The sequence below is a fragment of the Trichogramma pretiosum genome, unplaced genomic scaffold (assembly GCF_000599845.2).
Source record: "Trichogramma pretiosum strain Unisexual culture from Peru unplaced genomic scaffold, Tpre_2.0 scaffold14, whole genome shotgun sequence".
NCBI classification, from domain to species: Eukaryota; Metazoa; Arthropoda; class Insecta; order Hymenoptera; family Trichogrammatidae; genus Trichogramma; species Trichogramma pretiosum.
The window spans coordinates 1,435,391-1,455,599 of NW_019641706.1; the positions used below are offsets into that span (position 1 = coordinate 1,435,391).

The 20,209-nt window shown below is 39.1% G+C and overlaps 2 protein-coding genes across 4 annotated transcripts; both read right to left on the reverse strand.

Annotated features, from left to right (window-relative positions):
* Positions 1–8,086: 8,086 nt before the first annotated feature.
* LOC106656995 (SET and MYND domain-containing protein 4-like) lies at positions 8,087–10,709 on the reverse strand. The gene is made up of 5 exons (XM_014378224.2): positions 9,531–10,709; positions 9,181–9,455; positions 8,921–9,121; positions 8,711–8,854; positions 8,087–8,642 (listed from the first exon to the last, which is right to left on the reverse strand). Exons 1-5 carry the CDS (start codon positions 10,510–10,512, stop codon positions 8,370–8,372), a joined length of 1,875 nt encoding a protein of 624 aa, XP_014233710.1. The 5' UTR covers positions 10,513–10,709; the 3' UTR covers positions 8,087–8,369.
* A 1,366-nt stretch (positions 10,710–12,075) lies between these two features.
* Positions 12,076–20,019, reverse strand: LOC106657161 (brefeldin A-inhibited guanine nucleotide-exchange protein 1). Of its 3 annotated transcripts, none has more exons than XM_023462980.1 (16): positions 19,522–20,019; positions 19,201–19,339; positions 18,618–19,129; positions 18,346–18,535; positions 17,845–18,271; positions 17,363–17,767; positions 16,893–17,282; positions 16,496–16,807; positions 15,895–16,417; positions 15,496–15,835; positions 14,827–15,423; positions 14,517–14,740; positions 14,176–14,427; positions 13,542–13,847; positions 13,182–13,458; positions 12,076–13,102 (listed from the first exon to the last, which is right to left on the reverse strand). In XM_023462980.1, exons 2-16 carry the CDS (start codon positions 19,328–19,330, stop codon positions 12,561–12,563), a joined length of 5,427 nt encoding a protein of 1,808 aa, XP_023318748.1. In that variant the 5' UTR covers positions 19,331–19,339; positions 19,522–20,019; the 3' UTR covers positions 12,076–12,560. The 3 variants fall into 3 exon arrangements, with proteins under 3 accessions (XP_023318748.1, XP_023318747.1, XP_014234001.1); XM_014378515.2 differs by having other exon boundaries at positions 12,561–13,102; positions 14,224–14,427; XM_023462979.1 differs by having other exon boundaries at positions 14,224–14,427; positions 14,827–15,835.
* Positions 20,020–20,209: the final 190 nt, after the last annotated feature.

Consider the following 20,209-nt stretch of genomic DNA (forward strand, 5'->3'; position numbering starts at 1 on the left):
AGCTAAATGCACTGGACTTAAAATTAAAAAAAATAATTATTTATTAAAAAAAAATAAAAAAATTTTTTTTTTAATTTTGCGCGAAAAAAGGGTTAACTTTGAGCAAAAAAAAATGCAAACATGGAAACAAAATAGCGCGAATACTGAACTAAGGTCACAAACAGGGTTACCGCGAATGCGGAAAATCGCGAATACGAAATCCGCGATTAAAACAGCACAGGAACAGAAAACAGCGAACACGATGAAAGAAATTCGCTTGTCTATCATTGTAATTCACTTGTCTATCATTGTCATCGGTGAAAAACTCTCATTTAGCATAAGCAATAAGAATTATAAGTCAAGTCAACGTGACAACGTTTACATGCATCGAATGAAACTTGAACCACTATTACTTTCAAGAAAGACCTCGCTGGAGTATCGCAAGCGAAAAATTGTATATGTTGTGTAATATTCTTTCTTTATTAAAATTCCGTTAGAACGCCGATTTATTATCTCATTAATCAAATGTTCGTTGATTTACTTGATTTGAAAGGAAATGCCAGTCATATGTACGTGAATTTGCTATCAGAAATAGTTCAGTCATTTTAAGTGCCTTCGTGCATGTACGTGAGATGTCTCGTGTTCGTAACTGGCTCAAATTCGGCTTATTGTTTTCGGAGCGAAAGTTTCCTGTTTGGCCAACTATTTATGTACCATAGCTATAGAACTGAAATAGGAGAAGGAGCAAGATCCGTTTTACATACTTATGTGCGTTAGAAAGCTGCTGAATTATGATTTGAAATTTGAGTGTATGGTTGATGCTTTGGTATTCTGCATGTCCGTACATTAAACCTTTTTTCGAATAAAAAATTTTTTATTTTTTGATTTTTCTTCTTCTTGAAGTCCTTAAATCGTTTAAAAAAGCGTCAAATTTGGGCCTTTTAAATTAAGGAGACACACCTGTGTTTATGCCTATAAATGCAAAAACATAAAAATTAAGGATTAATAATAATTTTTGTTTGAGATGTTGAAATATGTTTTAACAGTTCCTTTCACATCAAAAATTATGTCTGTAGTTCCTTTTACTATTAAAATTCAACCAGATCCAAAAAATTCTAAAAAAATTCAAGCAGATTCTTTGAGAAATTTTAAAAATTTTGTTCTTTGCATTTTTTTTTGCTCAGGTACTTCTATATCGATATATAAAATAACAAATATTTTTTAAAATGTAAAAAATCGGCCCTAAGGCATATGAGATCTATCTAAGCACAGGGAGCTTCATTATAGGGTACCAGGAGAGTTTTGGAGCAAATTCATGACCCCAAGATGGGGTATATGGCACCTTTTTGCTCGCGTTCAGCGTTGTCAGAAACGCGACGACTACAACTAGCGCCACACGTGGCAGTACATCAATTCTTGTACACGTTACCGACATAAGAAGTGTAGCCAACTTTATTCATGCTAGAATGTACATGAAAATTTTTTTGCAATACTATAGTAGTAATGAAGGAATAAATGAGATTCGTTTTTTCGTGTGTATGAAATTATTTTTATTGCATAATTAGTCCAAAAGTACTGCTTAGAATATAATATATTATTTCGTAAATTATTTAGAAGTTGGCTGCACGCCTTATGTCGGTAACGTGTACGAGAACCGGTGCACTGCCGCGCGTGGCGCTAAAAGTCGGAGCTCCCCCCTTCCTCTTGAGTTTTAGAGAGCACGCCGTCACAGTACATTTAACAGTTCCAACTTGTCTTTCAGTTGAAATCGATACGACTCACTTGAAGCACGTGCTCGTCACATCTCCTATAGTGCGACGTAGGATATAAACTATAGTGGCGTACAAACAAGTATTGTACATAGTGAAGAATCAATTTTTAGTGACGTTTGTAGTTCCAAGTTTTTGAGGCTTAATTTCAAAATGGCTAGGAATTATATCGAAACAACTATCCTTGAAAATTTAAAAAGGTAAGTACATCTGACTTAAACCCCTAATAGCACAATACGTTTTTATAACGTTACTAAAAGGTTAGATTGGAAACCTTAGAACGTTTAAAAAAAAAGTGTAAAAAACGTTTATAGAACCTTCCAGAAACGTTTAAATGTCCGCCCCTACATTTCGTTTCTGAAAAAAAATTGTAATGCCGGAACTGGCATTATCTGTTGGGCCGCCCTGACGAACCATCGTCGACTTGCCGAGTGTATAGTTAGTTATAAGAATCGTTATTAATAATTGTATTTTGAATATGATTTCATGTGAGCGCCAAGTGTGAAAGAATAGAACGTAAACACGCGTATACGTTGAGATACTAGAGCGTACATATGAACAGTAGAAAAGAGTCGAAGATTTGCTTTGAGAGCGAACGGAGCTCGAGTGTGAGAGTTGAGCGCGACATCCTGGGGGATGTCTAGGTCGGATTGACGAGTACCGCGCGGCTAGTAAGATCCTACGTCGCCCGAGTAAAGAGTGCGAGTGCCGGTACGAGTCGATCCGAGTGCGCGAGAGAAAACCAGCGAATCCAACGGCCGAGCAGACCACAAGGACAACCAAAGGTGGATCTGGACCAGGAAAAGATCTCGACATCGTGTGGTGAGTCGGGCGGCCCAGTTCTCAGTCGTTGTATTTGTGAGTCGTACGCGCCGACGCGCCCGCCAGGGCTACGATCGTCGCGTCTGCCGTCGACCGGGTATTCGGGTACTCTCTGAGGCCGTGTATAATGTTTATTTAATAAGAATAAACCTGGTAGTTGTTATTGTTATATGAAGTGTTTGATTCTTGATGGATGTGTGAGTGTAAAGAGCTTTCCTTTCCCGTATTGCATGGATCTTACAGGTGGACCCCGGACGTGCAGAACGGATCCACAGAGCCAAGGGACACACGTAACCGACGAGGTACGTCGGGGTGAGATATGAGGTTACAAATGTTTTTAGTCAAATTAATTAATATTGTATTCCTGTGTTATTATTCCTAGCTATAAATAGCTGACTTGTATGTTATGTTTTGTTATTATTGTCGAGCCTCTCGAGCAGCGAGACCAGAGCACGCGTGTATTAAATAAAGTAAATAGATTAACTCGGAATACTTGAACAGTCATTGGCGATTTCCGTCAACCAGAACCTTCCCTGGCACAGCGTTATTTAACAATTCAGAAGAGGGATTCTAATCAAGTATTCAAAAAAAGAGGATGAACCCCGAGAAGAAACCTGCTCCAAACGCAGTTTTCGGAGGAGCAGCGACTTTTGGTGCGTTCCAACGCGGATTGACGAACGAACAACCGAATTGGCGATCCTTCCAGCGATCTCAACGACCGAGTTCGTTGAACGGCTCAATGGGCAGAGGCCAAAACTCGAGGCAAGCGTCGACGACCGTCAGGCGTCCAGGGTCAGGAGCGAGCAGTGACATGAGTCTCGACGTGAGTGCGAACACGAGCTCAGGTCAAAATCACCGATACGAACCCCCACCACTGCGGGTGCAGGACAACGCGAGCGGAGAGTCACGAACGTTGGAAACGCTAGTGATTACGATGATCGAGGAAAATCGTCGCCGAGATCAACAGAGAGACGCGATGATGGAGCGATTATTCATGCTACTCAGTATGAACACGCCTGCCCCGCGTGAAAATACAGCGCCAGCGGCCACATCAGAGGCACCGGCGCAGAGCTATCAAGTGATGCCAGACCTCACGAAAAATATAGAAAATTTCACTGGCGACGAATCGCCTTCCGAGGCTAGAGAGCGGATCTCGAATATCCAGAGCATGCTGTTGCTTCATCATTGGCCCGAGGAATTTGCCTTGGAGACCGCGCGCATGCATTTGGTGCGAGGTGCGCGCGATTGGTTTTCGGCGCGTCGCCGTCTTGTGGATACATGGCTGAAATTCAAAGAGGCCTTCCAAACGACGTACGTGCGCCAAGATTCGACGGTTTGTCGATGGAAAAGAATGGCCGAGCGCACGCAGCGAAAGGACGAGTCACTACAGCAATATTTCCATAACAAGGTGAAACTGTGCGCTGATCTACGCCTTAATACACAAGAAACAAAGGAACAAGTCCTGGTGGGCTTATGGTCCAAGGACCTTTTCAATGCCATGTCAGCAAGAGCACATGCCGATGTAGACGCGCTTCTACACGATATGCTGGACTATGAATACCGAGTAGGCCAACGGCAAGAGCGGATCCGATCAAGCAATTCGTCAGCGAACCCAAGAGGTCAACAAAGCGGTGTCGAGACGAAGACAAATGGCGACAAGAGCAGCCGGAATGCGAGCGAGAGACCCCAAAGGCAGCCGTCGAGAAATGAGAAAGGTGAACCGCGCTGCTTCAACTGTCAGGCGTATGGATACTTTTCCAAAGACTGCACACAGCCTCAAAAGGAACCATACTGCTTTGGATGTAAAACAGCGGGACACTACAAAAAGGATTGTCAAAACGCGGTGAATGAAATCTCAAATGGGCGCGAAGAAACTTCTAGATCAACCGCAGTAAAATATTACAAGACAGCCTTGATCAACAATAAGGCAATGAGCTCGTTCATCGATCCAGGAAGCGCTGCGTGTATTATGGTGAAGGAAGGAGACGCATTGACGTTCACGCAGATGCCGTCACTGGAGCCGATGACCGATAAGAAAATTAAGGCGAAGGGAACCACCGTGACTTCTCCGTCGTCTATCTGCACGATCGACGTGTGTACCAACGAGGAGAGCGTGGTCTTACCCGTGATGAATCTCACAAGAAAACCCGTGAAGATCCAGAAAGGATCAACTGTGTTGAAAGGAAGTCTGGAGGAATTGCCGGTGCTGGACATCAAGCGACTGAGAACTGGGCCGCCCGACTCACCACACGATGTCGAGATCTTCTCCTGGTCCAGATCCACCTTTGGTTGTCCTTGTGGTCTGCTCGGCCGTTGGATTCGCTGGTTTTCTCTCGCGCACTCGGATCGACTCGTACCGGCACTCGCACTCTTTACTCGGGCGACGTAGGATCTTACTAGCCGCGCGGTACTCGTCAATCCGACCTAGACATCCCCCAGGATGTCGCGCTCAACTCTCACACTCGAGCTCCGTTCGCTCTCAAAGCAAATCTTCGACTCTTTTCTACTGTTCATATGTACGCTCTAGTATCTCAACGTATACGCGTGTTTACGTTCTATTCTTTCACACTTGGCGCTCACATGAAATCATATTCAAAATACAATTATTAATAACGATTCTTATAACTAACTATACACTCGGCAAGTCGACGATGGTTCGTCAGGGCGGCCCAACAGATAATGCCAGTTCCGGCATTACACATTACATATATAACATCTGAGGTAATGACGTCGAGATATCTTAACTTTTTGCATTTTTAAATGCTTTTTACGAACAAGTACGATGAATTTTTGCCTTCATTTTGTCAAAAAAGTCATTTTTTCACTTCAAAATGATGCCATTCAAAAATCATTTTAAATGAAATATCTCGATGTCATTACCTCATAATTTATGTAGATAAATAGTGAGAAAAATTTGGAAAGAATCGGTCGAGTAGATTTTCAGTTACAGTGTCCACCGTAATCGATCTTTTTTTTCAGTTTTGTGAGAAAATTTGCTGTAGTTAGCTTATTTTTCACTATTTTCAGCTGAAAATTTAACCGAATGTTCTTCAAATAACCATTTATAATGTATATAATTTATAGATAAATTCATTTTACTATGTGCTTAAAAAAAATTATTAAAATGCAGCTCGATAACCATCGAACGATATCATTCGATAACTTATAAGTTTCGATTCAAAAGCTCGAGAAGTTATGTCGGCCAGTCATAAATTAGCTTTTGGGTTATTCAAATTTTTCTGGGGTTGCTGTTTACACAATAGGGTATTGTGAAAGCTTGAACATCGTTTACATCTCGGGTAAAAATTTCTTGAAGAATCCTACGGAATTCGTACAAGAATACTGTACGTTACATTAACAATTACAATTAATAAATTATTAAAATATTTAATAAATCAATTTTTTTACAGGATATTTATTTCTCCTATTTCGGAGGAAAAATTCAAGAACAAAATCTTCGTGATGGCCCAAGTGGAGTTGGCCATGTGGCACTGGAAAGACCATTGTACCGACCAGTGCCACAGCAACTGTGACTTAAGGCCCTTCGCTAAGGAATTTTTTAATTATATTAATCCTGACCTGGCTTCTACCGAAGTAGAAGCCATGGTCCAGGACTACAAATTTTTTAAAAGGAAGGTTCCTACGTGCGGTGGATTGATCTTGAATGGGGACCGAACGAAAATTTTATTAGTCCAAGACGCTTTCATGGAAACTTGGGGATTCCCTAAGGGAAAAATAAATGAAGGAGAAAATCCTTCCAACTGTGCAGTCCGAGAAGTCTTGGAAGAAACGAATCTCGATATTAGTCGATACATAAATCGAGATAATTTTCTCGAAAAAACTCACAATGGGCAACTCGTACGTCTGTACATTGTGCAGTGTACAGAGCTGGACTTGCCTGTTTTGCGCGCGAACACCCACGGGGAAATTGGAAAAATCGAGTGGCACCGTCTGGATAGTCTGCCGAAAGAATTACATCCCGTGGTGAGACCGTTCATGCAAATGTTACGAACTCATTCATCGGATGTAAAATCTTTCCCGTCTATAAATACCAAAAGACGGAGTAATGCGATTCGTGACGTGCAGGCCAAAAATATCGCTCCGCCATCTAATTGGCGCAAACCAAATTCGTGGCGGGAGCAGAAGCAGGACTGCACACGCTGCCAGGACAACGCGGAGCTGCGAAGAGATAAATGGTGCCTACACCGATTTAACGCCATGCCGACGACAGTCGCCGCATGTTGACAGCGACTCGTTAGGAGACTTGCTCTTATAAATTTGATCAAAGCTCATCTCGCCAGATACAAACTTCGCTCACACAGTCATAATTCGTTTGAGAAACGAAGAGGTGGCCAGAAGAAGAAGACGCAACACCAAACAACGCAATCGTGACGAGCTCGCTGCCCCAGCACATCTTCTCCCCACGAAGTACTATTAGCCCAACGGGGGTCCCACGGGGTCCAAACAGGGGCAGAAAGAGAAGACGATGGGCCAAAAAACAGACACTGGCCGCGAATTACAGTCTGATGGAAAAAATGACAACAGCCTAATGAATTGACGGTTTGACACGGATTTGTCCATACGGAACATGTATGATAAGGATACGTGTACACAATTTGTAAAAGAATAAATTTTAAAATAAAAAATCGTTTTACTGAAATGAAAGACTTTCTTCTTGAAATTCCCTGAAAAATTCAATGATTCATTAAAAACTACTGAATATGTATAACAAAAATAAATGTATTAACATTCACGTAAGAGGCTCGACCGGTCGAACTGAAATCATTTTTTCATAATACTAAATATTGTGATTAGATTTACTCGTCGTCACTCGACACTTGAAAAAATTTCGTTCAATTCTAAATGTTCATGTCAAAATACGAACAATTTTAATAGAATTAATACTTTACGAAAGCTAAATGCCACATTCAAGCACTTGGCAGAAAAATGAAAAATATTTTTCAAATATATAAAATTTTCGATAGCACAGCAACTTCAAAGCGCCATTGGAGCTCGTTGAAATGCTGGGCAGGGCTGAATGAAGGTGGGCACGACGGGCGCCATTTCAAAAGCTCCGACGTCATCATTATATCGGACGAGCAGCGAACAGCAAGTCACTTTAGCAAATGACTACGATATTATTTTTAGTTTCATTCGAGTTGATATCTTAATTTTGAATTAATCCCAACTTTTCTAGAATTTTAACTTTTTTTCATCCATTATCCAATATATGCTATATAAATTTGACTTGAGTAATAGCATAAGATTAATCTATGTAAATATTAATAGAATATAATAATAGTAGAAAAAAGAGTTGAGAAATATATAGAAGAGAAAAAGAGTTATATTTGAGTTTGAATTTTTTTTTATTAACTTTATAGGAAATTTTATTGTTTTATAGATCAATTCAAATAAATTTGATATCATTATAAACTTATTCTCAAGATAAAACCTTTATCGTACAGAATAAGCCATTTAATCAATTATCAACAGAGATTCCTTTTAAGTATATTCAAGATTTTGAGTAGTTAAAAAAAACTGTGTAATCTTTCAGTTCAAAATTTCTGCCCAGGCTCCCGAAGATAATCGAAGCAAATCAAAAATTTGTGAGACATACCCTCGAAAGTTTAGTGAAAATTCAATTATTCATAAAATGAAATGTATGAATAGTATGTTTATTTCATGAATTTAGTAAATTTTGTACCATTACTTCCTTCAAATTAGCAAAGAAGTCCTGTCAAATTATACATTTAAATGATCTATAGAAAATTTTCTTTTAATTTTTTACATCTATAAAGTCTATTTTTTTTCCTCGACACACTGACCAAACACATGTTGTTTAGCTTCAAAAATAAAAGCAAAACCTTTGTGCAAACTTTCAATGAGGCAACTTGTAATCAGAGATGGTTGCTTTAAATTACTGGAAGCCTTAGTGATAGCGCTAGACACTATTCTTAATTTGAACGAATCAAATGAGTCTGAGACTTGCTGCAGTATTTCAAATACTTTTTTACACTGTTCTTTTAATGTTTTCTCTTCATCTGGGCTCAAATTTGTAATGAGAATTTCCTTCTGAAAAATAAAATTAAAATACAATTATCCATCAGCTAAAAATAAATTACAATTTAGCTTTAACTTACCTCATACTTTTCAGGACTCAACAAAACTTGTGGCCAATTACCACCGCAAGCTTCACAGTCACAATTGAAATAGTACTTGCTTAAAAATGATTGTCTCTCTTCATATTCAACATCATAATACAACAGACCGTAGCTAATAAATATCTACAGATTGGAACAATTAAATACAAATCAAGTTTTTTCATTTACTATACAATTTGTACAACTCACCTGAGAATCTTTCTTAATTGGCAAACAGGCATATATAATCAACTTTGAATCTTCAGTGAAGCAAAACGCAGCATTTGGAAAGCAGCTATGATTTATCAGGCTGGTTAAGGTACCTAAACCAGTTCCTTTTTTACAACACGCAACAGATCTGCAAATTTCTTGGTCATGCATGTTTTCACAAATATCCAACTTGCCAGATAGCTGATAAAAATTATAGTTATGAATACGTGTTACTCCATAAAATTTTCAGTAAAACTCACATCATAATTGTTATTGTACTTTATTATACAAAGTTTTGTAAAAATAGAACCTAGAAAAAGTACGTCTTCATTTTTTATCAACTGTTCAATTTTGTTGTACATTTTAGCTTCACCAAATAAAGAAGTATTTTTAAGTAAATGAAGAATTATCACCCATGCATTAAAAGCAAGTTGTTCTAAAATGTATGATGGAATTTCATTGCTCTTCAAAGAATAGACAGCACTAAACGTATTCATGCTAAATGTACTGTTATCCATAAATCCTCTGTATGGAGCTGAAATAATTAATAAATGATAATATTAAATTAGTATAATGAATAAATATGATTGTTTTATTTAAAATTACGTACTTTCATTTTCATCAGTTTTTCTAAGTTTACTTTTCATTTGTTCAATGTGCATATTATTTTCTTTCAAACCTTTTAAAAGTACTCTCAAGCAAATATGAAAACAAGATAAAAAACCATAATTTTCTGCCTCAATTTGAGGAATCAGAGAGCACTCGATATCATGATGTTCAATAAATGATTTCTTTTTACAATCTTCAGAACAGTACATAGTCCAACAGCAATTTTCACATGGTATTCCAGACCAAGATCTTTTCAAACAGTAGGCACAGTTTGTATATCTTTTTGTAACATCAAGCACTGCTGAATACATTTTTTCTATGTAAATTATATCTCCTGGATTATAGTCTTTGTTAGCTGTCAAATGTCTTCCATATTTATTATTGTATCTAATAGTTATAGAATCCAGGACATTTGATTCTATTTCTTTATTCATTTCAACATCATTATTGTCATTTTCTTCTTTTTTTTCATCTTTTATTTGTATATTATTGACTCTTTCAATTACTTTGTCAAGATTTCTTTTAGCTTCTAGATCATCATCGTTTAATACAGATTTAGCTTCATTCAATACGTCTTGAAATTCAGACACTTTTAGGTGTTTTAAACACTCAGCCTTGCGACACAATAATTTTACTTTCATAGATTTGGATGAAGTAATTTTTAAAGCTTTATCAACATCATTTATACAATCTTGATACTTTTCAATGTGTAAAAGAAATGCTGATCTGTTGCCGTAGCCAAGAGCCAGTTCTTCAGAGTCATTAGGTGCAAATAATATGCTTTTAGTGTAATTAATGAATATCTCCTTGTGCATGGGTGCTTCATGGCTACTTTTTGTATACAATTCATTGCCTTTTTGTCGCCATTCTTTGGACGATTTTGAATTTTTTTCGTCTCCTTTCTGCTCGGAGCTTAAGACGGCGCTAAATTTATCGCGATTCGCGGCGAACGCGTCGACGAATGATTTTTTTTCAAGCTCCATGATGAATTTGATGGAAAAAAAAGTTGTATCTCGGCAGACAAAATCGTTCTCGTATCGAGTGGGCTCAGACTCAGGATCAGATACACACGTGCGCTCGGTTCGCGCGCTATTTTGCAACTGTTTTCGTCTTGTTTTGTCGCAGCTCAGCGGGTGTTTTATTCTGCATCAGCAAAACATAGCGTAGTAGGGATAGTATAAAGCTGAGTTTGCTAATTTCTAAGAAATTCGAAGCTTGCCGCGTTACTTGAACTAAAACAATCGTTTCAATTATTTTCATCACATGGTTAAATAATTCTTGAGTTTAATTTTTTTCTCGTTCTTAAAAAAAAATTCATTCTGATTAAATGATGGTAAAAAAATTTTTTCCCGTAAGAAGTGACCTTGGTGAATCGAGTGAAAAAATTAAAATTTTTGAAGAGTTCATATTGTTACAGTTGATAATTGCTGAAATTTTGTTACGAGTATAAAGGACTCCACATTAACCATAAAATTGAAGCATTAAAATATGAGCGAGTCAAAAGTGAGTTATCGTATGCAGTTACAATTGGGCATGGTATTTATGTGCGATAAAGTTTGTTTTAGTATCTAAAGAACTTTGAGGGATTTTGTTTCTATACATTTTCTTAGATGTGTCATTTACGATATTATGGAAGTAAAAATACGAATAGCAAATGAAGTAAAAAAACAATTAGTTCCATTTACTATAGAGGTAAAGATTTCAGACAGATATTATTAATGGGCGATAATAACAAAAATAACTCAACATCATAATAAAATATAAGATGATTTTTCGTAAATACATACACGCAAAAAAATTATAGTTGCATAATAATCTTTATGGAATAGGTATGAAGTAACCAGAAATCACAATACTTTTATAATATATTAATGTATTGTATTAAATAGAACAAATTATTTTCAACATAATCATGAAAATCAACATCATCTGTCTCTCGAATTGATAAATTGAAAAATTTATTACACTGAGATATCAAGTCAATTTTTTAAATTAGAGATTTATGTATTTCTGTACTTTTACTGTAAGTATGGATTAAATTAACATTTTGTGGCACTGGTGGTCTATAACATAAATAATATAATCTTGTCAACCTCTTTTATCAATTGAGAGAGGTTACACAGGAATGTTCAACTATTTAAGGTATTCAAATTCTTTATAAAATACTAATGTGTTTTTTCGATTGATTAATTTGACTTATCATTAAAGAATTGTTAAGAACTAAGTGTTTTTGAAATTACTTCCAAGCAATTCAAATTATAAAGTATTTATATACCACACGTTCATATCGTTAACATGATAATGACTCAAAGTTATGAAATTAGTAACTTTTATTTTGATCATTACGTTCCCTAGCATTTATTATAGTTTTAACATCTAACTTAATGAATAAGATGTATTTTGATATTTTTCAGTACTTCTCTTATTAACAATACACCTAATATTGCTAAATAAACTATCTAATAAAAAAAGTGTATACATCTTATTATTAAAAAAATCTATACTGTAAAATTCTTTCAAATGTTCGTAATTATGAAAATTTATTTCTTGTTCAAAAATTAATTATCTACGATTCACTCATACTTTTTCATAAAATTGAATACGTGTATAAAATATAATGTATCGAATCCTTCATCTTTTCTTCTACACTTTCAAATTCGTGTTCATAAGTATAATTTACAAATAATAATTGAATCTTAATCAAGTTAACTTCAAACTTGAATTATTTACGCATAATCAAATCACTGTAATTTCAAAACAGTAAGTACCAATGACTGGCAAAAAGTACAACAGCGTATAAAAAGTATTTGCATACTTGATAACGTTCAAAAAGTTTTACTCTCGTAATAGTGCTAATACTAATAATAATATACAATAATAAGAAAGACTGTAATATACATAGAATTATAAATGAACTTCAAATAATAGAGCAAATGAGATTAAAGTTATTTTTAACAACTACATCATTGTCATCAACGGCAAAGTGTCTCTCTAGTCAATTGATCATTCAATTTTCACAAACCAACAAACACTACTGCTGCGTAATCCTAAAAACAGGGCCGATCCTCAGGAAAAATCTTCTCAGTACACTTCGCAACTCGGGCTTGAGATCGAAGCACATAATTTCACAGAGCAAAGGGTACATACTGCTTGCGTGCACAGCGAATCTATCGTCTGTCATTTTAAGCACTCGCGTGAGCAGTAACAGCAGTATGGGTGTCCAAGCATCGCGATGAGCTTCGTTTCCGAGAACCAAAAAGTATTCAAGAGCTTCGGTGGCAACCTCCTGCAGTCGGGATTCGATCACCGACCAATTGGAACGATGTGACTCGTCGCTATACATTTTGAATAAGATGCGCAACGAACAAGCTAACGATTGAATCTCTTGTTTGAGTAAATTTGGTTTGACGTTTCCGCGAAAACCAGCTTTCCACAGGATATTTCGCTGCTCGTGATTGGAATTAAAACTTTTAGCAAAACGATGAGATCTCAAGAGACAATCGACCAATTTTAGGAGATGATTGGACGACAGTGCGCAGTACATCCCTTGTTCTTCTTTTTGTTGATCTCCACCTAATAATTTTATCAAATGCATTTAAAGGGGTAAAAAAATTACTCATAATAAAGCTTTGAATCTTAATCGATGACTTACCCGAACTTATTGCGCCGACTTCTGATTTGCTATTGAGCATGTCAGCTTGAGCGGCAGCGAGATTTTCCTGGTCTTCTTTTCTCGATGTAGCCGGGTAAAAAACGATGTTATCGATTGTCTGAATGAGTTCCAGTTGAACCACACACCTAATCAATAGAGCCGCGAATACCTTGGCCCTACTCGATTCGCTGTTACTACCTATGCTCTGATTGCTAGAGCTTCGTTTTAATATTCCCGAATGCTCGGCCTCCCCCGTTATAACATCCATGTCTGATTCCTGCAAAATAATTTCCCAAAGTTACACAATTGCAAGATTACCGTTTCGACGAGTCAGTCGTCGTTGAACAATGAAAACTTTACTTTGTTCGTCACGGGTTTCCAGGTGAGCAGAGCCGTCGGTAGCGTACTGCTGAATATCTCGAGGACGCAGCTGGTAGTCTTGTCCCACGTGTCGCTGTCGAACTTGACGCCGTTACTTATGACGAGATTCTCGAGGCAATTGGTACCCGAGCGCGCCAGTTGCTCATTGTCCTGCTGAACGCACCAGTGCAGCTGGGCGTAGAGCTGCTCGAGAAGCAGCGGTCCGAGGGTGTCGTAGAATTGTGAAAACACGTCGACTATGGCGTACAGCGCGTGGTTGCAAGTTGTAGTCATCCATTCGGCTTTCTGTTTATTACAACATTTCAATGTATCGTTAGTACAGATAAATCATAACTACTATTTTAGTTTGTTAATTGTCAATGAATTAACAGTGTCATTAGTTTAAAAATCAAAAAGTCGACGATTTTTATTGTGTGAAAAGCTCATTATTTTAAGCTAATGATAATGATTACGATCCACCACAAAAGGAAGTTTAACTGTATGTGTTCTGAGAAACGACGAAAAAAACAAAGGAACAAACAAACAAACGAACAAACAAACAATAGTAATAATGAAAGTGAAACAAGCGTAGAATAAAAAATCAAACTCAAGTAAAAAAATAGTAACAAGTTACATGACACATAGTTCCGTCCTCGTTCGACAAATTATCAATCTCATTCACCTCGGTGTGTTGCTCCGGTAGCTTCATATTGTCAAATATGCGGAACAGTACTTGGAACAGGTCTTTCCACCAGTGCGGCTTGAACGAGGCACCGTGAGTTTTGACGACGTCAAAGAGCACGGTCAACGCTCGCGTGCGAACGTCGAGTTTGCAACGACTGACGACGCAAGATAGCTCAAAAAGCAACGGGAACCATCCTCGTACCTACAAATGCAATACACGAAAATTCGTTACGGTCGATGCACACAAACATTTGCCATTGCATAAATACGAGAAGCGAGATTTCTCCTCACCCAAGCTCTATCTTCTTCGGACACCATGCCATTCATATCGTCCATCATGCCTTCGGCGAAGTAATGAGGATTCGCGTCGATGTAGGAGGCGCAAGCGCGAATCAATCTAATAGCTTCCATGCTCGTGTCGGGGAAGGAAGCGTTACAGGCAAACTCGCTCAAACATTTTACCGAGTCTTGAAACGAGTCTACCATTATGCTAAAGTCCTTGGCGTACAATTCATCTGCAAAACATACGTAATTTGTTAGTATATCTAATGAAGCTATTTCTTAAAATCTATTTCGGGTTTTGCTCGTGCAATTAGCTTACTTATAATTTTTCCAGTCATCGAGAACGCCAAATCGACAACGGCTTCGTCCCTGTCGCTGGCCGCGTGATGAAACACGCTGAATATATTTTTCCAGCCACTGCGAATGTTGGGCGCCTGCGAGTGAACGATTTGCGCGACGCACCGCACGACCATGTCACGTATCACCGTCGACCGATTCTTCTTCATTATGTGCTCGAACGGCCGAAGAAAGTCCTTTTGAAAGCGGAAATTGGCGAACTCGCCCTTCTCGATGAACTTGGTCGCCAATTGCCTGAGCGAGTCGACGGCGAAGAAGGATATCTCTTGGCGAGGACTGCACCCGACCCTGTCAAAGTGTTCACCCACGACTTGCCAGATTCGCGACCACTGCAGACGAATGCGTCCCATGTTGTAGTAGGAGATCTCGACGATTTTCGTCAGGGAGAACATGCGCGGCTGCGTCGGGTGCGCCAGCTCCTCCAGCGACACTTGACACAGAGCCTTGACGAACTCGACAATGGCGTCACCGTCGAGCCTCGTCGAGCCGGTGAATATGCGGTCGACCGCCACGACGACACTCTGAGAACTCGTCTCACCGATCGATTCCTTGACGCTCGCTGAAATGATAAATAATCCTCTTTTACAATCGATTGAAATTAAATCGAAATTGAGGAGCTGTTGGTACTTACGATCCAGTGAACTGAGATTTAATCCATTGGTAGTGTGCGAGCTACTGGTTACGCTTAAATTGGCGAAGTTAGCCAACGGCGATGGGAAATGATGAGGCTTCGAGGGAGGGCCCAAAAGTTGAGGACGGACACCGGTGCCGATCAGTTGAGCTAACTCGAGTTGCGATATGCACTTGACCACGTCCAACCAGGAAGTACCCAAATAATTGCCGTCGGTGTGCGCCACGGTAATCAGAGTCTTGATGGTGTCGATGTTTTTGGCCTTCATCTCGGTGATCGGCGAATTGGCCGTCAACAGGGTGAATCGCGCCAGAGCTTGCACGTAAGCGTCTCGTTCGAGCTAAATCGAAACATTTAGAGTAAAAAACCGTATACGCAGAGAACTTTCCCGTTGCTTACCGTCATGTGGAATATGCAAGCGATGCGAATCGCGCAGCGTATGCCGTCGAGACAGAGCGAGGCGATCTCCGGATCGTCGCAGTCCTGCAGGCCGACGCTGAAAGCCGCCAAAAACGGCGTCCAGGCAATTTTGAACATGGGCCGCACGTGCTCGAGATGTTTGGCCGTGGTGAACGGAGCTTGAACGTGGCTCACCGACTCCATGAGATTTTTGGCCGCGGTCGATATCACCTCCATCTCCATGTTCCACAATAGTCGACGTTTCTTCTCGCTCGAGATCACCTGTTTGCCAATCCTGTTGGAGTTGCTCTTCATTTTGATTTCGTTGCCGGCGATTTCGTCGTAAATTTTGGACAGGTATTCTTCCGGCAAGTCCTCGTTGTCGCTAATCCTTCTGTTGAGTTTGATATACTGCTCTTTCGTCATTTTGTTTTTCACTTGGGGCGAGTGCAAATCCGTCGTCAGCATAATGATGGAAAAGCCAAGGATGTAAGCCGTATCGGCGCTCGTGAACAGGCCATTACTGAACAAAACATGCAAATGATTATGGATGCTCATGATAATCGATAAGAAGATGAATATTTTAATTGTCTATACTTACTTGGGATTGCAAGCGCAGTACCTACTGGCAAATTTTTCCATGAGTCTGTCGATCTTTTGCGCCTCGCCGGGCAGTCTGAAACCCTCCAAAAAGTACCTGAGGGCACTGACTAAATCGCGATCGGTAAAGTCCATTTGATCGATGTATTTGTACATGACCTGATTGTAGCCTTGGTCACCGAGAAAGTCACCGAGCGCGGTCTTGTCGAGGCGCTCGTCCGTGTGTAACCATCGCGCGATATCTTCCTCCGTGGTGCCAAGAAGACCTTGCTCTTGTAAGTATGCCACACCTTTTGGTGGTTTCCTATTAAATCTAAATGACGAATCGAAAAGTGAGTATCGATTTTTCAATAATGAAAGAAAAAAAGAAGAAAAACGAAAATCGTTTGCATCCTTACATTTCGATGCCAGTTTCCCAGACTTCTTTTTGTTGCTTTTGCACCTCGTACTGCTCGGGCGAGTCCGGAACTTCTTTGTTCCCGACCAGGCTGCTATTCGCGGAGCTCAGACTACCGACACTGCCGTATCGAGGCAGCAGTCTGTTGCCGTTGTTGCCGGGCGTACCGGCGTTCTCCATCGAGGGATCGAGTGATTCGGCTTGAGGCACTTGCTGTTCCGCCGGTATCGACGGATTGACGTACAGATCCCGACTCCACTCGACCATGCACTTGAGAATCGACACCAGGCATTCGAGACCGCGAATGCGCATGGATTTTTCTTGATTCGGCGAGGCGCCCAACTCGAGAGCTTGGCGACCCTGAGCGATTTTCGATAAATCGTTCACCAATCTGTACGAGAGAAAACAAAATTAGATATGGTACTGTCCTCTTCGATAATGATCATAGTGCTCGACGCAAAAGATCAATACCTTTCAAAAAGATTAGCAGCTGCTAAATCGCAATCATAATTGACGTAGATATCGACGACGCTCTGAGCATCGGCGCAGATACGGGTAAGAGCATGAATTACCATCCACTTGTGCTCGAACGAACTGCTGGACGTTTCCAAAATATTCATAAAAATCTCCTTGAAAAATACTTCGATTTGCATCTTTAGATGTACTTTGAATCGGGCTAACAATACGAGGAAAAGAGCTAGCGACAGTTCAAATACTTCGGGAACGGAAGATACTCCATTTTTCGATAGGGCGACGCATAAATATTGCTTAATCGTAATAACAAACATTTCGTTTGAGCGTAAAATAGGGCCAGCATTTTGTAGAATTCCAAGAAGTAATTGAAGTGATAAAATTTTTGATCGGAGCTCATGGGACCTAGATAAAAAATGTATGCATTTAATTTTCATGAAACAACAAAATCAATTTCAGATTTAAAAGTTTTAACGACTTACTTAGGATCTGGTGGACCATCAGGCAGTGATTTCATAGATAATTTACATAAGGCTCGAAATACTAAAAAGGCATCTTTTTGCAGTACATGTGTAAACTTTGCTGTAACCATATTGTCGCTCTCCACAACTGCTTCATCTTGATTTGGCTGTTGATCTTCTGTTACAGAATTATTTCCAGCAGAAGCTTCTTCTGTTACAGAATTATTCCCAGCAGAAGCTTCTTCTATTACAGAATTATTCTCTGCAGAAGTTTCTTCCGCTACAGGTGTTTCAAATTCAATTGGTTCTTCTGTAACTTGGGGAACACTTTTTGTCTCAGCAGCTGGTTCAAGAATTATATTGTCAATTATATTGTTTAAAACACTGCGCACAACTTCTTGAGCTTCACTTAATTTTGATGCCTCTTCTGGTTGTGCTTCGCATGTAACTGTAAATTGAGTTTAATTAAATTAGATCTACTGTTAAAATAAATTAATTAATTTTACAGTAAAAAATAATTACTAGTAGGAAGAGAATCATTCAATTGAGGAGGGTCCATTGAAGGTTCTGAAAAGTTTGTTGTTGATGATGCATCAACATTAGCAGCAGTAGATGAATTCAAAATTTCATTTTGTTCAGTTACTTCAGTTTCAATGACTACAGGTGTCAATGAATTTTGGTGTTCATGCTCTTGTCTTATACTTTCTTCTTCCTAAAATATATTTTACAGTTTAATTTTAAAGAGGATTTTATATGAATACTTTATTATTCTTTAATTTTCTAATAATTTTTACAGCTTGAGATTCCATCCTGGCGAATATCACATTTATCATTTGAGTCAGAGTTGCCCTAGCAGTTGTTTGATTAACTAAATTTCTGGAAGCTAAATATACATTATAAACTGTTCTGATTGTCAACAGAACTGTTCCTTCGTGAACTTCCACGTGTTGACTGGTCATAACAGTGAGTAGCGCTTTGATAATTTGTAATTGCACACCATCATCTGTTTGCGGGCCAATGAAACAACTGCAAATTGTTTCAACAATTCTTTCAATTAATAATTTACTAGGGTCCGTTGAGTCGGGTATGCTGCCTGTAAGGTGCCCATAGGCAATTAGTTTTTGCAGACAGTCTAGGGATGTGACCACTATGCGTGGTGACTTGCTCTGACACGCCAACTCAAAAGGTAGAAAATACTTTTCAGCGCTTATAAAATTGGAGTCGCTCTTGGGCTGTGGTAGAGCATTAGAAGGAGCTTCCTCTCCTTGTGTATTAGGAACATCTTTGATTTCATTATGTAAATCCTCTGCAGATTATATAATATTCATTAGTTTATAAATAATGAAATAAAACAAATAGGTTTGTGCAAATAAATACCAAGTGCTGATTCACAGGCTCTTCTGAGCTGTGACAGATGTGAGCGCTTGACATCACGATCTGCTAATATCTTTTCCAATGCTCGTACAATAAACATTTCTCTTGTTTTACAATTATTTCGCATTGTCATCAGAGATATCTGAAAGAATATGACAGTTTGATCAATGATTTAACACACTCGTATTCACATATTCACATGCTATAGAGGTTTACGGTGCTTGGCGCAAAATAACTTGTTTACTATTTAAACGTCAAAGCCAACTCGAACAGCTCAGCGTAAACCTTTACAAGCCGAACACACAAGCGATCAGAGGCACTAACCCAGGATCCAGATGTTGTCCACGTAATTAAATTTGCTCGCAGAGTTGTGTTGCTCGTCGGGACGTTCGATAATTCAGCAATCCGAACTGCATGACTCGTCGATCGTCGTCGTCATCATCGTCATTAATGATTGCTCGGCAAAGGCACCACTATTATCAAACCTCGGCGCAGACATTCTGTCTATATGCTGTCACGTCACCAGGTGTGCAGCTGTGCACGCGTATGTCACAGACGAATTATGCTGCAGCAATGACGTATACCCACTCGTGCTTTATTATTGTACGTAGGCATGCGTGTATCAAATGCATCGAGTTTACGACAACTCGCACACACTGTGTGATGAACAGCAGTAAGTAGCAGCCTGACTATTATGTCCATATATATATACGTAATGAAGCAACCACCCGCACACCGCACCCTCGCGAATTGTCTGTCAGATGCAGCAGCAGCAGCGCAGCAGTAGCTTACGTGTTATATCTGTATATCTATATATACACACGCGGGCATGAATACAAGCGCGATATATAGATATAATATAAATACAGATTTATTCGAGGTTAGAATAGAAAGCTGCCTTATCAGTCGGTGCGCCAGCGATCCGAGTAGCGGCGATGTAGCGCGAATGTAGCCGAGCATAACTGTAGTTAGTAGTATATACACTCAAAATGTACAGTGGGAAACTGGTAAC